This window comes from Salmo salar, chromosome ssa09 (assembly GCF_905237065.1).
Source record: "Salmo salar chromosome ssa09, Ssal_v3.1, whole genome shotgun sequence".
Lineage (NCBI taxonomy): Eukaryota > Metazoa > Chordata > Actinopteri > Salmoniformes > Salmonidae > Salmo > Salmo salar.
Window position 1 is genome coordinate 16,082,993 of NC_059450.1, and position 18,709 is coordinate 16,101,701.

The window sequence follows — 18,709 nt, forward strand, 5'->3', positions numbered from 1 at the left end:
AACATATGTTAATTTAAGTTTTTTTGAAATTGCAGTTGCATAATAAGCATGGCCACAGAGACAGAGGGAGAATGTAACTTTAGCTTGGCTATCCAGTTTCACCACATGCTTCCAAAACAGAAGTAGAGTTCATTCTCAAAGGTCAAGCAAATTAGGCCAGAGTCCGGAATAGGTTAATGCCCTCGAAGTGCTCCTCTATGGTGAATACAGACACTGAAAGTGACAATTCTAACTAACACTCAGAGGTTTTGGACAAGTACCAATATAACAATACATTTTATCTGGTTCGTAAGTAAAAAAAAGACAACATTAAAATAAAGACAAAACAAATTAAAACTGGAATCAACTGCACCTTTAATAATATAATAATGTTTCAAAAGGCAGGTATAAAAAAGGTACAATTGTATTTAAAAAAACAAAAAACATTGTGACATCTTGTGGTATTTAATAATACTTTCAGTTAACGCTTGTTATAAGCTATCCATAGTATCTCGCTAGGCTATCGGTGCTGATAACAGAAGACTTTCTAGCCAGTGACTCCAGAAATATATTTGACCTACACATCTTTGTTCACAAGGCTAATTGTAGACAAACAGCTGTGAACATCCTTTGAGCAGGGTAATCACAGAGCAGTGTGTATACAGCCTCCAGAACAAGGCAGGACATGGGACTGTACAGAGAAGAGTGCATGGCCTTGAACGCAGGGAAAATAAATCACGGGTATGTTGAAACAGTATTTTGTCACTCACCAATGCAACATCAATCTGTCAAAGGACAGAAAAGAGTTCCTATATGCATAGCTTTTAAAAGGAGGCAACCACTGGCAGTGTATAGTTTAACAATGCTAACAAGGACATGACATGAAATAAACAGCTAAACACCTAAAAGCTAAAAGCCTTTTTTCTTTGTTTCTCAAATAAACACACACCATTGGCAAGTGAAAATGTAACAATTTTGTAGGGAATAGCCTATCTCAGTGATAACATGGTGATATAACTTCTAAAAAAGTTTTGTTTTATTAATTGTTCCTGTGAAGGTACAAGGCCGAAATGTGCTAAAAACCTGAATAACTCCTCTTGTCCATTTGTAGACAAATAGACATACATTTCCTCTTGGTAAAACCTCTACCTCCAAATACAAGTTTGCATGCATGTGCTGGTGTGGCAGCCAGTTCACTGAGTATTCCTATGTTTATCAGATTGTGCAGCTGAGATGGGATTGGTTGGTAGGGGACTGGGATTGGTTAGAAGTGATGCAACAGAAGACAGTGAGTTAACTACTAACTCATGGTGATGTAGTAGTACAGTAGTAGTAACACTGGGTAGGCAGGGAGGCAGGGAGAAAGTGTGAGAGGGGAGAGCCCATTGCAAACAGCCGGAGGACAAAAGGCACTGAGGAGGAGACAGACAGGAACAGGAAGCCCCGGACAGGAAGCGCATCATCAGTGAGTCAATAGCTTAAGCCGCGTGATCCAACTGACCAGTAGCGAGGGCTCTGCCGGGGGGCGTTTGGAGGCGGGGGCTACGGGGGTCTTTTTGCTGCCCAGGTCGTGGTCCTGGTAGGGGATGGTGGCGCTGTTGTGGAGGTCCTGGTTGGCATAGTAGCGGCTGCCCCGGATGTGGTCCACCCCTCGGACCAGCTGCTTTTCCCCCACTGGCCTGTAGGGCGGCGCCACTGATGGGACCTCCTCAGCAATGGTGGGGATCCGCTCATTGCTCAGGTATCTGTACAGGAGATCCTCGCCTGGAGGGGAAATGCACATCTTTAGTAATACTTTGTACAAATGCACGTTATTGAGAATAGCTTGTTGGTTTTAGGGCATATCTTCAGTAGGCCTTAAATGTATTATAGAGAAACACTGTCCCATAAAAAGAGGACTACTCTGGATCTCTACAGCATGTGTTGGCTGTGGAGGAGAATTGCACAGGCATCTCAGCCAATTAAAACATTCACCCACTCCTCTACCATTGCAGTGTAATTGGGTCTCCAGCAGAGAGACTGTTTGAAAGCTCTGTCTGTGCATTCATAGCCATGTGTCTGTTCTCTCCAAGGAGACCAGAGGATGAGGAACTGATCTTGTTGGTGTAAACTCTAGTTAATCCAATCCAGGCAAAAGCTAGAGTAGGCTCTCAGTTGACACTAATCATTTGGTTAATTCATTGGTAAATTAAGCAGAGGTACCATGCCTCAAGGTCATTGGAGGGGTGAATTCTATCATTTGTTCTCATGTATTTAGCTGTTGAAGGTGTAAACTGGATAATCTGATTGAGGTTGTGGTCAATTAGATTTCTGGTGGTTAAGTTGTTGTTCTGCAGTAACTCAGAAGATGGGTCTATGGTGTGTGTTTGCTACCTTTCCGGCCTTGTGTCCAGGGCTTGGCATAGGTGTCTGCCACGCCAAGACAGGTGTCCACTGGCATGGAGAGGGGGCGGGGCTTACCTAAGCAGAAATACAAAAAGTTTGAATATTTTGGTTCACTGGTTTTGAATATTGTCTTGAAATCTATAACGAGTGGGCCTTGTGTGTGTGTGTGTGTGTGGTTACTGTGGGGTAGGATACTACTAACCACGAGACGAGGTGATGCGTTCCCTCATCCTGGGCTGAATTACATTGGCCTCGATGGGGTAGGCCACGCCCATCTTCTCGTAGTCTGCGATGGTGAAGCGTTTTCGACTCTCCAGGTCCAGGAAGGAGTTGGGCGACTCCGAACCCTTTGGTCTGATCTTACTGATGCTCGAGTACGAGCTGATCTTACTCTCTCTGTGGACAGAAAATACTGATTAGCATCAATGTCCATTTCATATAGGTGAGAGAACAAGGAGGGAGGTAAAAATCAGTCAAATTTGCTTTATGCTTTTGCTCAGTCGCTAACTAAAGTTGCTGTGGATATGAGAGTCCACTAAATGGCAAAACAAATATGATTCACTATCTGGTAAACATGGTAAATGCAGCAACAGCCTGGTCACTGGCATACATGGACAGAGAGGGAGGGAGAGATACAGTGAGGGAGGGAGGGAGGGAGGGTGTCTGAGGAGGCAGATGAAACAGAGAGGCTGTTGCATAAGGTCTGTCTGTGGCGTGAGCGGAGCTGGATGGAGACGGCACAAATGAATGTGCTCTGCTGTGGGGGTTTATAGGCAAGAGGAGAGTGGCGAATGATCAGGGGGCTGAACCACTCATTATCCAGACTTCAAAGCCAGGAGCATGGAGCTGGAGAATGAGTGTAGGCTGTCTGTGGGCGCACGGCTCCCTCAATGCAGGGTTACAGGGGCCCACACAGACCCCTGACTCACCATGTAGCATAGGGCCAGAACACAGCAAATTCTAAACCTATAACTTGAGCCTAAGGTTTTTCCTGGTAACCCTCCTGGGCATAGTGTACTTACAGGGGTACACACCGTGGAGTGTAGGGTACTGAGGGGGGAGGGGGGATGTACAGGTCCAGGATGGCTGCTTTCTCCTTGGTGGAGCTGTCTGTGGAACAGCCTGGAGACTGGGTTTTGTTCAGGGAAGGGGTGCTCTGAGAAATAAAAAAGAACAAAAAAAATACAATGTCAGAAAAATGCTCCCCTCATAGGACCTATTATAACTGACGGTGGGCAAACAGCCAACAGCATAGCTACATCAAATGGAAAAATGTCTTAAGAGGTGTCTACTATACAATCTAAACGTAACGTGTTGGCAAGGAGAGTTTCCCCATTCGTCACATCCTGTAGTCTACTCTAGCCGATGATTTGTCTTTTTAAACTTCCAACATTTATTACAATAACGGATGGTTGATTACCTAAAGTCTCTTCTGCTGTATTTACATACCCTAACCAAGTCATTCTAAACACTACTTGTTAGGAAGGAGCTGGATTATCCTACATATGCAGGTCAGACTTGGTATCCCTCTTCCCCACGTTATATTTGCCTATGTCTCTTTAAATCTATACAACCCTATTTAGAGAATCAAATCACGTTTTATTGGTCACATACACATATTTAGCAGATGTTATTGCGGGTGTAGCAAAATGCTTGTGTTCCTAGCTCCGACAGTGCAGTAGTATCTAATGAATGGAAGGATTTTGAGGATAATCCAAAATAGCTGCAGAAGAAACCATACTATTCTACCACAGCTATGGTGCTATTTTAAAACCACACTACTTGGTAAATTGACCATGTTCAGTTTCACTCTGCATCAAACGCAGTAAATACTGGTATGTCTACGCTCACCTCCTCCCCTATTACCAGGCTACCTGTAGAACCCAGTGTCACTCCTGAATCACTGTGTGTGATCCACCATTGTTTAACACACCGACGCCTCTCTCTTATCTTTAAACCCAAGATGTGGCGCTTTGATTCCTGACACCCTGTTCAAACACGGCGGTGGACAAGTCCGGAGTGATCTGGTATCTTTGTCATGAAAGGTTCTTTGTTAAGTGAAACCATCTCTGGTCTGATATTATGTGATCTGATTTTCCCAAGGCAGAAGCGGCCTCCAGAGGCATAACGAGGCAGTGCCAGGACCAGAGCACAGGTTAGGTTACAACAACCTATTGTTCCCTGTGGAGCCCCAGTTACTGCAGTCATTGCTCAGGTGCATTACTGTGGCTAAGAGCTTAGCCAGATCCTAATTGTCCCCATATGAGAAAAGTGGTGAATTGGATTACCATTACATAACTTTATTAACACAGGATTTGTCTGTACCCTCAGAGACTTGATTCTCCGCTAACGCAAACCTTTGGAGATTGAACGTTCTCAAAAGTGGGTGTACCCAAGCCCTTTGTGAGCTGAATCACTGAGCGACCTATTGAAATACTTGTCATCCATGGAGACTGGCTGACTAGCCCCATCAATATAGGCCACACTACTGAGGATTCCCACCCTACTGCTGGATGTTGATCTGATTCTACACACACCTACACAAACCACTTCCAAAGCAGCTATATTCTCCACTGAAGGAGATGCTATCTCCTGTCTCTGCAGACTGACTCACAGACTGCTGGCTGCCACTACTAATGACCCAGTCTGAGTGACATCATCACCAGTGTGAGAGTACAGTAGCTGTTGTTTTATTTGGATGCCATCATTGAATGGAGAACAGCTCTGCATTGTCCCCAGCCCTACAGGGCTGTCAGGCCCTCTCAGGCTGGTTCCTACACTTGTCTAGGCTTGTTACACTCAAACATTTCTCCACACTCCCTCGTGAGGCACATCCAACAAAAGGTAATATGAACAATAACCATAACACTGCCTTGGTAAGAACACCAAAGTTAAGATTAAGGGGTTTGGGGTGGGCACCTGCGCCATGGGCGGTTTCCAGCGCATGTTCTTGAGAGGGGCAGGTGTGAACCCGCAGGTGCCTGTAGGTCTCTTCTTCAGCAGCAGGACTACACCTTTAGGGTCCTCTCTCAGCTTCCCCACCAGGTTCTTCAGCTGCCAGCCCACCTGAGACGAGGCACAGCAGCATAAGATCGATCAGTGTCAGTACATCATAGCGGAGGTCAACAGAAAGAGGCACAGCAAGAAACTAGTAAGAGACTTCCCCCTATGAAATCATTATGTCACACTGTAGTCAGGTCAACTGCAAGGAACACATTCCAACTGCTTGAACCTTTCTCTGTGACAGGTTTCAGAGATAAAAGGTGCCGGGCGCTCACCACTGTCTGCTGGTTCACCTGGATCACCTCATCACCCCCATGGATCTTCCTTGTCATGTCTGCCGGGGACTGACAACAGAGAGAGGAGAAGACAGGATTAGTATACAAACCCCCCTAGCTCAGAGACAACACCTTCATGTAGTATTAGCCCCTGGATAACTCCACCTTCATCTGTTCGCTTTGTCGTCAGAAGTGCCATGTATGGGCTTGTTATGAAACAGACCACTTAATAAGCCCCTGAGGAAATCTACGTTTTACATAACTCTGACTAAACAACACAAACGCCCTCTTTATGAATACGTCGTCACATTATGCATGTGAATGTCAAAGGAATGAATGAGTCATATGATGAGTTAAGGTTTGATTCATCCTTAACGACTGGAGGCATGATAATTAGGCTGTAATAGCGCTGCTGCCAACGTTCCTCTGCAAGGAGGATGCTTTACTGTTGAAGTTTGTGATTCTTAAATGGATGATGAAGACAGGAACAGCTATATTATTTAACCTCTAAACGCCTCCCTCTCTCCACTGCATGGTAAGGAACACATTTACACTGCTATCCTAGCTCAGTGGTAAACAGCAATGCCCTTGACAACCCTCAGAACGGAAGGAGGGGGATGGGGGGGGGGGTTGGAAAGAAGATGTACTGTTTGAAGCCCACCCTTAACTGTCTCCCCATCAGAACTTGCCAACTATTGTTTATGCATAACATTAAGAGTTGCTATACCAACAGGATGTATATTGAACCGTGAGAAGTAGATACAGTGAGGGAATGTCAAAAATGTTATAAATTGATTTGCATTTTAATGAGGGAAATAAGTATTTGACCCCTCTGCAAAACATGACTTAGTACTTGGTGGCAAAACCCTTGTTGGCAATCACAGAGGTCAGACGTTTCTTGTAGTTGGCCACCAGGTTTGCACACATCTCAGGAGGGATTTTATCCCACTCCTCTTCGCAGATCTTCTCCAAGTCATTAAGGTTTCGAGGCTGACGTTTGGCAACTCGAACCTTCAGCTCCCTCCACAGATTTTCTATGGGATTAAGGTCTGGAGACTGGCTAGGCCACTCCAGGACCTTAATGTGCTTCTTCTTGAGCCACTCCTTTGTTGCCTTGGCCGTGTGTTTTGGGTCATTGTCATGCTGGAATACCCATCCACGACCCATTTTCAATGCCCTGGCTGAGGGAAGGAGGTTCTCACCAAAGATTTGACGGTACATGTCCCCGTCCATCGTCTCTGATGCGGTGAAGTTGTCCTGTCCCCTTAGCAGAAAAACACCCGCAAAGCATAATGTTTCCACCTCCATGTTTGACGGTAGGGATGGTGTTCTTGGGGTCATAGGCAGCATTCCTCCTCCTCCAAACACGGCGAGTTGAGTTGATGCCAAAGAGCTCCATTTTGGTCTCATCTTACCACAACACTTTCACCAGTTGTCCTCTGAATCATTCAGATGTTCTTTGGCAAACTTCCGACGGGCATGTATATGTGCTTTCTTGAGCAGGGGGACCTTGCTCAGGGGGACCCTGCAGGATTTCAGTCCTTCACGGAGTAGTGTGTTACCAATTGTTTTCTTGGTGACTATGGTCCCAGCTGCCTTGAGATCATTGACAAGATCCTCCCGTGTAGTTCTGGGCTGATTCCTCATCGTTCTCATGATCATTGCAACTCCACGAGGTGAGATCTTGCATGGAGCCCCAGGCCGAAGGGAGATTGACAGTTATTTTGTGTTTCATCCATTTGCGAATAATAGCGCCAACTGTTGTCACCTTCTCACCAAGCTGCTTGGCGATGGTCTTGTAGCCCATTCCAGCCTTGTGTAGGTCTACAATCTTGTCCCTGACATCCTTGGAGGGCTCTTTGGTCTTGGCCATGGTGGAGAGTTTGGAATCTGATTGATTGCGTCTGTGGACAGGTGTCTTTTATACAGGTAACAAGCTGATATTAGGAGCACTCCCTTTAAGAGTGTGCTCCTAATCTCAGCTCGTTACCTGTATAAAAGACACCTGGGAGCCAGAAATCTTTCTGATTGAGAGGGGGTCAAATACTTATTTCCCTCATTAAAATGCAAATCAATTTATAACATTTTTGACATGCATTTTTCTGGATTTTTTTGTTGTTATTCTGTCTCTCACTGTTCAAATAAAGCTACCATTAAAATTATAGACTGATCATTTCTTTGTCAGTGGGCAAACGTACAAAATCAGCAGGGGATCACTTACTTTTTTCCCTCACTGTAAGACTGACAAAAAGGTGCACATTTAGACTAACTGAACAAAAGGAGCAAGGTGCATTCACTAGGATGGTTTTCACTGAGCTCTACTAATTTGTTCCTCTGTGGCCACCATACTTACATGCTCTGTGGTCCCCGTGATGACATGAAGTCCATCATAGGTGGATTTGATGTACATACCCTGTAAGAATATGAACATGAGGAACATGAATTTCTGAGACAGTTTGAACTTGTGAGAAAGTTGAGGTGCACTAGATAAATGTAGCTTGTAATTAAGTGGGGTTGGGGTTAAACTGGAAACTCCCATGCAGCATTCCTCACCAGTCCCTCCCCAGGCTTGATGTTTTTGAGCTGAACTTCATCCAAGCATGCCGATTGGCTCATCAAAGGGTCAGAGGTTGTTCTCATGGTCTGGTCACAGATGCTGTTCAGAACCTTGGACTGCAATGAGAGAGGGGGGAGGAAACCCTTTTAAGCAAGACAGAAAAACCAAACAACCCAATGAATGAAAACAAAATATCATGGAATTTCATGAATCCATCATCAAATTAATTTGATTTAATTTAAGTTTTATTGTCAAACAGTGACTGTGCTTTTATGACTGCTGTGATTACATGACCAGCCCAGTATTTTAATGTCCTGTCATGTGATTGTGATTATGTAGCTACCGCCTGTCACCAAAGAGGTGTTATTTCTTTGGCTGTCTGTATTCAGTCAGTGTTAGAGGGGTGGACTGGCGGCCAGCGGTCTGGTGACGAGAGGCCCTGTCCCTTAGCAGCAAGTCACTGGGGAAATGATCACCCTCCTCAGGGAAGAGGGGTGAGGGAGAGAGGAGGGGGTGAGGGTCATTAATGTCATCCACCCCCCCCTTCTAGGTCATTATGGACAATCTCACCACTTTGTCATCATTAGTGGGGGCATTTTAGTGACGCTCAGAGAAGAAAGAGCTTTTTCTTCCCAGGCGAGTAACAAGCATCATGTCTGAACACTCACAACAACAGTTGTGCCTACATACAGATATGGACAGTCAAAAGTTAAATCAAACTTATTTTAGCTCTCATTGAATTTTCAGTTGACCACACAAGTCTATAACCAGATCACTTGACAGGAATTTGTAAAGAAACAAGAAATCACTGAAATGCTACTATTCACCATTGATTGGGACCAGGCTGTAACTAGAATACTTTTTCCGGGACAGTTCATTGAACAACAAGTTCAGCATGGAGAAGACTCTAAACAGTGTAGAGAGAAATCTAGCTATTTTGTGTGTCTGCAGCAGAGTTCATCAAGGGTGTCAGAGGGGGGCCTCCCGAGTGGTGCAGCGGTCTAAGGCACTGCATTACTACAGACCTGGGTTCGATCCCAGGCTGTGTCACAGCTGGCTGTGGTCGGGAGACCCATGAGGAGACGCACAATTGGACCAGCGTCGTCCGGGTAGGGGAGGGTTTGGCCGGGTGGGATTTCCTTATCCCATCGCGCTCTAGCAACTCCTTGTGGTGGGCTGGGCACCTGCAAGCCGACTTCCCTCGCCAGCTGGACCATGTTTCATCCAACTCATTGGTGAGGCTGGCTTCCGGGTTAAGCAAGCAGTGTGTCAAGAAGCAGTGCGGCTTGGCAGGGTCGTGTTTCGGAGGGCGCACGGCTCTCGATCACCGCCTTTCTCGAGTCTATAGGGGAGTTGCAGCGATGGGACAAGACTAACTACCAATTGGATATCACGAAATTGTGGAGAAAACGGGGTAAAAGCACCAAACAAAAAAGATTACAATAAGGGTGTCTGAGAGGGAAGAAGTCCAGTGTCATCTCAGTCTGGAGAGTGTCAGGGACAGGAAACTGATTGATGGCCAGGGCGCATTTTAGACACCTCTTTTACCAAAGTGCCATAGCCTCTGCCGACACTATTAACGCTGAGGGAGACTGCCCTGTAAGCATGTCAACTAATCTCCATGTAACGGATTATAGAGCTACGTCTCCCCAAAGGTTCAAACAGACTTTCCCGGAGTGCTACTATAGAAAGCGGGAATGTGGAAACAACAAAGAGGGGAGATATACTTACAACTTCCAGGATCTTTTCCTCCATCTCGTAAACAGTGCAGTCCTGGGGAGGAGGAGAGACATGTTAGCTGGGCTGCATCTCAATGCTCTACGTCAAAACACAGGAAGAGGTTCTTTCACAGCAAAGATAGTAAATAAAAACAAGGTATAGGGGATAGGTAAATACGATGTGATTAAATATCCAGATATACACTATATATAGTTTAAGTCGGAAGTTTACATACACCTTAGCCAAATACATTTAAACTCAGTTTTTCACAATTCCTGACATTTAATCCTAGGACAAATTCCCTGTCTTAGGTCAGTTAGGATGATCACTTTACTTTAAGAATGTGAAATGTCAGAATAATAGAGAGAATGATTTATTTCAGCTTTTATTTCTTTCATCACAGAAGTTTACATGCACTCAATTAGTATTTGGTAGCATTGCCTTTAAATTGTTTAACGAGGGTCAAACGTTTTGGGTAGCCTTCCACAAGCTTCCCACAATAAATTGGGTGAATTTTGGCCCATTCCTCCTGACAGAGCTGGTGTAACTAAGTCAGGTATGTAGGCCTCCTTGCTCGCACACGCTTTTCAGTTCTGCCCACAAATTATCTAGAGGATTGAGGTCAGGGCTTTGTGACGGCCACTCCAATACCTTGACTTTGTTGTCCTTAAGCCATTTTGCCACAACATTGGAAGTATGCTTGGGGTCATTGTCCATTTGGTAGACCCATTTGCCACCAAGCTTTAATTTCCTGACTGATGTCTTGAGATGTTGCTTCAATATGTCCATATAATTTTCCTACCACATGATGCCATCTATTTTGTGAAGTGTTAATAAGAAATTTGTGGAGTGGTTGAAAAACAAGTTTTAAATGACTCCAACCTAAGTGTATGTAAACTTCATGATGCCATCTATTTTGTGAAGTGCACCAGTCCCTCCTGCAGCAAAGCACCCCCACGACATAATGCTGCCACCCCTGTGCATCACGGTTGGGATGGTGTTCTTCGGGCTTGCAAGCCTCCCCCTTTTTCCTCCAAACATAATGATGGTCATTATGGCCAAACAGTTCTATTTTTATTTAATCAGACCAGAGGACATTTCTACAAAAAGTACGATCTTTGTTCCCATGTGCAGCTGCAAACCGTAGTCTGGCTTTTTTATGGCGGTTTTGGAGCAGTGGCTTCTTCCTTGCTGAGCGGCCTTTCAGGTTGTGTCGATATAGGACTTGTTTTACTGTGGATATAGATACTTTTGTACCAGTTTCCTCCAGCATCTTCACAAGGTCCTTTGCTGTTGTTCTGGGATTGATTTGCATTTTTCGCGTGGAGAAGTTGGGAACATCCTATAGTGACTGCTGTGTCATCCACAGACAGAAGCCCCTCGGCCCTGGCCCTCTCCCAGGGTCCCCCTTCCCTTCCCAGACTGCAGCTGGGCCTGCCTGGGCTCACAGCTGAAGTAACAGCCTCCTAAGACAGCTGGAGGACTTGGGGCCTGTGGTCTGGTGGTGAAAGGACCCCTGGTTATGGCTGGTCAGAGGGGGCCACTGTTGCTTAGCCACTGCTGTGACCCCCCTCCCCCCCCGCGGCTGTGGTATGGCCTCTACGCAGGGTATGTCCCAAAGGGAAGCCGTCCTTAAACTCACATGTGAAATGTCTCTGCCATAGCGGAGTTAGGAAATTATAGAGTCAGACAGGTCAGTATCTTGTATTGTATTGAGGCGTCACTGCCATTATGTTGCTCAATGTCAACAAACAAGAACTTGAGGAGCCAGGATTTGTAAGCTAGCAGTAAGGTTAGTGTGTGTGTGTGTGGACATATATTGTCCATAAATGCAGCTCTGCTGTTCTTCATAAATCCTTTGTGAAGACAACGTATAGGGGATGACTGTGAATTTCCATATCTTCCCCTACCTTGCACATTCCTATGGCCCAAGGGGGAGGAGTATCTGTTGGCAAATACACTTGGCTTGTCAGACCATTGTTGTATTTGAATGGACAAGATTTGCTAGCCTATCTGTGAAAACCATGAAGGCTGACGATAGAAGAGCACTGGTTTGTCCTTTAGCGCCAAGAGTTTTTCCAGCAGTCTTTCTCTCTAGAATCGTCTTATGATATGCACTGAGCTGAGTGTTTTCTTTTGGGATACTGATGCACATACAGTAACAGTCAAAAGTTTGGACACATCTACTCATTCAAGGGTTTTTCTTTATTTTTACTATTTTCTACATTGTAGAATAATAGTGAAGACATCAAAACTGAAATAACACATGGAATCATGTTGTAAAATTGTTAGCCACCCTTTGCCTTGGTAACAGCCTTGCACACTCTTGGCATTCTCTCAACCAACTTCATGAGGTAGTCACCTGGAATGCATTTCAATTAACAGGTGTGTCTTGTTAAAAGTTAACGTGTGGATTTTTTTTCCTTCTTAATGCATTTGAGCCAATCAGTTGTGTTGTGACAAGGAAGGGTTGGTATACAGAAGATAGCCCTATTTGGTAAAATACCAAGTTCATATTATGGCAAGAACAGCTCAAATAAGCAAAGAGAAACGCCAGTCCATCATAACTTTAAGACATGAAGGTCAGTCAATATGGAACATTTCAATAACTTTAATAACGCTAAAACCATCAAGCGCTATGAAGAAACTGGCTCTCATGAGGACCGCCTCTGCTACAGAGGATAAGTTCATTAGAGAGTTACCAGCCTCAGAAATTGCAGCCCAAATAAATGCTTCACTGAGTTCAAGTAACAGACCCATCTCAACATCAACAGGAGACTGCCTTCATGGTCGAATTGCTGCAAAGAAACCACTACTAAAGGACACCAATCATAAGAAGAGACTTGCTCGGGCCAAGAAACACGAGCAAAGGACATTAGACCGGTGGAAATTTGTCCTTTGGTCTGATGAGTCCAAATTTGAGATTTTTGGTTCTAAACCGGCGTGTCTTTGTGAGACGCAGACAAGGTGAACAGATGATCTCCGCATGTGTGGTTCCCACTGTGAAGCATAGAGGAGGTGGTGTGATGGTGTGGGGGTGCTTTGCTGGTGATACTGTCAGTGATTTATTTAGAATTCAAGGCACAATTAACCAGCATGGCTACCACAGCATTCTGCAGCGATACACCATCCCATCTGGTTTGCGCTTAGTGGGGCTATAATTTGTTTTTCAACAGGACAATGACCCAACACACCTCCAGGCTGTGTAAGGGCTATTTGATGAAGAAGGAGAGTGAGTGCTGCATCAGATGACCTGGCCTCCATAATCACCCGATCTCAATCCAGTTGAGATGGTTTAAGAGGAGTTGGACTGCAGAGTGAAGGAAGAGCAGCCAACAAGTGCTCAGCATATGTGGGAACTCCATCCATACTGTTGGAAAAGTATTCCAGGTGAAGCTGGTTGAAAGAATGCCAAGACTGTACAAAGCTGTCATCAAAGCAAAGGGTGGCTACTTTGAAGAATCTCAAATATAAAATATATTTTGATTTGTTAAACACTTTTTTGGTTACTACATTATTCCATATGTGTTATTTCATAGTTTTGAGGTCTTCACTATTATTCTACAATGTAGAAAATAGTACAAATAAAGAAAAACCCTGGAATGAGTAGATGTGTCCAAACTTTGACTGGTACTGTATAAAAACTATATTTTCCTTTAACTAGTGACAAACTGCCAGAACAAACATGGATGAAAAACTAATAAGCATAAAATACCAACATAGGTTTCAGTTTTGGTACCAAAACACAATGCTTCCCCCTCAATTACTTTCCAACACGGCCAAGGACGTGTGATGGTTTTGGAAAGAATTTGGCATGACTTCCATCACAAACCAGTACATATTTTTGCCATAAATAGGTCTATATTTGGATGACTACATCAAGTTGAAATGCATTCTACACGTCAAGACGGATATGCTAAAAAGACAAATTTAGTGGGTTTGAGGTCAAAAACATTGACTAAACAGTATCATAATATGCCACGGATTTGATTTGTGTAAACTGTACCAAACTGAATCACATGCAGACAGTTTTATATCAAAAGCAGAAAATTATTGCATAATATGAATGTAATATTCTTGGACATAATCTTTCAGATCTGTGTTTTTTTTTACATAATCCCTTGGAAGATCTGTGGAATACAAAATCATCTCGTATCTGCATCAAACCCAGAACTGAAGCAGTCTTCATACATATGCCAGATTGAAACCAAGACCAGAGGGAAAGACTGAGGAAACGTTCTCTGGGTATAGCAGCGAGTCCTCAGCCTCCTCACGCCCTGGTTGTCCTCCCACAGCAGACTAGGATCAGATGACTCCCCAGACGGCCCTGCAGCCTTTGATCTGTAACCAGAGATTTGTCCAGCCGAGAGATGAAGTGGCAAAAAGAGAAGACTGCTGGTACAACATTCCAACATGGAGCCATTCATACAGCTGACCAGACTGGACTGTTGTACAGGATCTTACAGAACATGATATCAAAACACCATGAGGACTCAGACCTGCCCTCCAGACTTCCCTTTCCTCCCACAATATCTCTCCACCTCATCGCTTAGTGTTTGACCCGACTGCCGTCATGCAGGAAGACAGAGCAAGCTCTCACCTCACGGGTCAGATGAGATGGCTGCATGTTCGCTGTTTTATTGCGGTGCTCTATTGTGCGTGTATACATAGGGTTCATTCAGCCAGCAGGACATAAATTGTCCATCCTAAAAGCCCTGTTCTTGGTGGAGGTTCATGAAAAGGCCATGTCACCTCATGAAGCCCGCCCACACCATAACAATCACAGTGATACTCCCCCACAGCGCGTTTGGGAGAGTTCAAGAGTGTCTAAAGCCTATGTGAGATACACTGGTCCATGCATTGGAGGTAACTTCCTGAATCTGTCTGTGACAGGATAATATAGCCCCTGGATGAACTGTAGAGATATCCACCTGGGCCTCTCACACAGCTGAGGGCCATGGAGGCCAAGGGGTCTCCTACAGTACAACACAGCAAAGCTGCAACAAAAACCCTTCACTTCAAACGCCTCCGTGGGAAATGTCTCCCCTCAGTTCCCCCTCTCCTCCTCCTCCACAACCAGGGTGAGACCCAAAACAGTAAATCACCGGGCTGCTGAAATCCCAGACATCGGTGAGGCAATCGGCACTCTGGGAATGGAAATTACTCGACGCAATAACCCTTCAAAAGCGGCACCTGCAGTCTCAACAGCCATTTTCACTATGTGTATAAAATGTAAATGCCTGTTTATCAATTGTTGGGATACCCTGGGGAAAGAAACTGTCAAAAAGAAGCTCAGCACTGTGCTACTCTGTTGGGTCTTTAACTAATCCCTTTCGTTTTCTTTCAGTGCCAGCCAGCCAGCCTTTTAACCTGTACATACATTAACCAAATACACAATGAATGTGATATACAAATCTTGAACTGACACACACACACGGAAAACAACCTGGAAATATTCATATTATAAATCTGATATAAATAGACCCTTAGCAATCTGAAAGCCTGTGGCCAAATCAAACACATTTAACCTAGAAGGATGTTGTCTGATTTGCTACTTTTTAAAGGGAGGTAAACATCTAATATAATATGTGGCAGTGAAGGAGAGCACCGTACCACTACCTCAACCCACCGTGCATTAATCCTCCACAGGATGTACACACAGATAGTATGCTGGGGGGGAACTGGAACCACATGGCCGGGGGGGGGGGGGGGAGAACTGGAACCACATGGCCGGGGGGGGGGACTGGAACCCCATGGCCGGGGGGGGAACTGGAACCCCATGGCCGGGGGAGGAACTGGAACCCCATGGCCGGGGGAATAATGCAGCCTGCGGAATGTTGGCAGATGCTTTTTAAAGAGCACCAGAGGTTTTTATGAAACTAAAACGCAGACTGCCGTTAAACACCACCACGGTTGGGAGTCTCCTCATTAGCTAACCTGTACTGTGTTCAGACAGGCTACTGGCTTCAGGCTGATGTCATATCATAGCCCCCACTCTCCCCACTCTCCCCAGTTCCCATAACCCCCTGCTCCTTTACTTAATCCTACATGTGTATGCCTACAGGCTAGTCTGCCCTGAGTGGAAAGAGGTAAGGGGTGGTTTTTCAGGGTAGAGCTACACGTGCACTGCTGTGTGTGTGTGAGTGAGAGAGTGAGGGAAAGGGCGAGCGAGCGTGCAGACCTGTTGAACTGTGGTGGTGAGGTCCAGACACAGCTGAATGATCTTATTCTTGGTGGTGGTGAAGTCACTGATCCCAGTCAGGGGCGTACTGCAACGAGAGAGACGATTGAAAGGCCATTTTGGCATGACATCCTCAGGTCATGTCCCTGACTGCATTGAGATACAGTAGTTGTCAGGAGAGCTTGATAAGGGGGTAAATCTGACAGTGGGACAACAGAGTGACATAGAGCCACCTCTAGGATGCAGTTCATAGGAAAAGAACAGTACTGGTGACCCTTTAATCACATTATATACATTTTGGATCTGGAAACAAACCTCAGAAGAAAAAAAAATAATAATGTCAACATGTTAACAAGACTACTACTACTTTCAGAAAATACTGTTTTTGGTTAAGTTAAATGACAGAGTGATCTTGAAAAGAAATGCTATGAAAATAATCTGCATCATACATGAGCAGTGCTGTATGGCTAGATTGATTCTGAAATCTCATCTGGGTATTCTCTGGACAATGACTAGACAGCGGTATAGGAAACCACCAGACTTGTATTCAATTTCACTCATATGTCCTCAAACCCTTTCTGGAAACTCTCCTGAGAGAGAAGAGCTGTGTTTCTGTTAGTCTGTAGAGGCCGAGGAAAACCAATGCCTGTAATGTGTAGCGTAGCAGCATATTCTAGTCACTAGGGGATCAGTGAGCTCAATGACGCCTATGCGTAGGAAACACTAGCGTTACAGCTAACCCCAATGGCAGTCCGTGGGCTAGAATATATAGAGCAGATTTTATGTAGCTAGGACTATCGTTACCATGGAGGTTAGGTCTTACCTGTCCAGCCAGGCCAGGAGGCTCTTGGCGGCTCCGATGAGCTCCACTACAGAGGTTAGGAAGTTATTGGGAGGTTTCCGGGAAGTGCTGCCGTCGTACGTCGGGCTCTTCCTGTGGTCTGACGTGGACATGTGCAGGCCGTTGGTGGCCGCCCTCATCCTCACCACCAGACCCTTTAGGTTGTCGGTCTCCACTCCGTAGTTCTGAGAGGGGAAAAAGGAGAGAAGAGTTGAGTTTGAGAGGTTATTGTTTTAGTCATAGAAGAAAGTGTACAGTATGTTAAAGTGATCACAGCGAATGTCAATCAATCAAATCGTCATAGCAGCCACATTCTCGGTCGGAACAGTTTTTCTGGCTCTGGATTTCATTTCACAGACAAACATGTTGTTTCCTGCAGAGTAAATGTGGGTTATTAATTGTAATGCTCTGACACACATGATTTAAAAGAGGCCATGTCTCTCTCGGCACCTCTGGGGTGAAATTCCCCTGCATTCTTCATGTCCATCTCTGGCTCAACCCTCAGGAAGGAGGCGTCACCCCAGATTCCCACACCTGATTCCCATATAGCAGGCAAAGTTTGCATTCCTGAGCCAGGCTATTTCCGCCTTGCACAATCCACTAATTTACAGACCCTTCACACGGTCAAAAGGAAGAGGCTTCAGGGTTCACGAGCAGCAGACAGACAACGTGTAGTGTACTGTATTGTAGTCTAGGCCTACTGCTGCTGTGATCAGACTCTTAACAGCAAGGAAAGGTGCATCGGAGGGCAGAAGCGCAAGTGAATGCAGAAAGCGTGAGGGCAGAAGCGTAAAGCCCGGCCCCAGATCTATATACTGTTCATTCATAATCGCCCTTACAACCCTGACCTGCTCCAGGAAAAGTGACTGGGCAAATGATTGACAGACACACCCAACCTAGTTTTCACTTCAACTGTGTAGAAAGAGATTTTCTCTTTCAGAGTTAACGACCCTGAAAATACCAAGCTGATATAATGGGTCCTATCGGCCAAAGAAATCCCTTATTTGAGGCAATGTTATGCCCTGTACCTGCCCTCATGTGGCCGTAACGACCTGTACCTGCCCTCATGTGGCCGTAACGACCTGTACCTGCCCTCATGTGGCCGTAACGACAGTCTTAGCGAGAGTTCAAACAACAAACCAAACAAGAATCCACCCCAAAAATTATTTTTTTATTAATCTTTTTATTTTAATTACATTTTTTACACTCCAGATACAGATTTATACAAACGAACAACAACTTACAGACAGAAACAATGACTACATCTCATCAGCCAGATCCGCATGCTCACACCCCCATCCCTAGTGCCTGCATTAAATTGTACCAATTTGTTTTTCTTCAGTCACCCATGCTGTTTCAATAATAAAACATTCTATTTTTCCATTATGTCAATGATGGCGGATTGATTGACTTCCAAGATTTTTCAAGATGAGTGATAAGAGAATTGTCCAGCCCATTGGGAAACTCACTACACCCCCATATGCCGTGTCTTGAAATATGCAGACAGATGGATTGAAAGTACATGTACATTGTAATACTTCTGACAGCCAACTTTCTAGCTACGCCCACAACTTCCGGACTTTATAGCCTTCCCAGAAAGCATGGATTATCGAGTTATTAATTCGTTTTACACTTAAGCCATGACTCTGCCATTGTGCTGTAGAATTTGTTAATTTTGTCTGTTGTACAATACATTAGTTTATACTGGATTAAGCATACATTTTCATTAACTCGTTTGTTAGTTATGCTCCAACTTTCCCTCCATCTTG

At 44.8% G+C, this 18,709-nt stretch overlaps 1 protein-coding gene across 2 annotated transcripts in view; it reads right to left on the minus strand.

The window, feature by feature from the left end:
- Window positions 1-337: 337 nt before the first annotated feature.
- Window positions 338-18,709, minus strand: part of LOC106610791 (connector enhancer of kinase suppressor of ras 3) — a 55,418-nt gene continuing 37,046 nt past the window's right edge. Inside the window, exons 3-13 of one of the 2 annotated variants that reach the window (XM_014210378.2) lie at window positions 16,923-17,125; window positions 16,100-16,187; window positions 9,931-9,972; window positions 8,196-8,315; window positions 7,996-8,055; window positions 5,643-5,711; window positions 5,284-5,430; window positions 3,399-3,520; window positions 2,567-2,760; window positions 2,353-2,439; window positions 338-1,743 (exon numbers count right to left, since the gene is read on the minus strand). In XM_014210378.2, coding sequence (XP_014065853.1) covers window positions 1,442-1,743; window positions 2,353-2,439; window positions 2,567-2,760; window positions 3,399-3,520; window positions 5,284-5,430; window positions 5,643-5,711; window positions 7,996-8,055; window positions 8,196-8,315; window positions 9,931-9,972; window positions 16,100-16,187; window positions 16,923-17,125 — 1,434 coding nt within the window. In that variant the 3' untranslated portion in view covers window positions 338-1,441. Of the gene's footprint in view, window positions 1,744-2,352; window positions 2,440-2,566; window positions 2,761-3,386; window positions 3,521-5,283; window positions 5,431-5,642; window positions 5,712-7,995; window positions 8,056-8,195; window positions 8,316-9,930; window positions 9,973-16,099; window positions 16,188-16,922; window positions 17,126-18,709 lie in introns of both variants that reach the window. The other variant, XM_014210377.2, reaches the window with a different exon arrangement.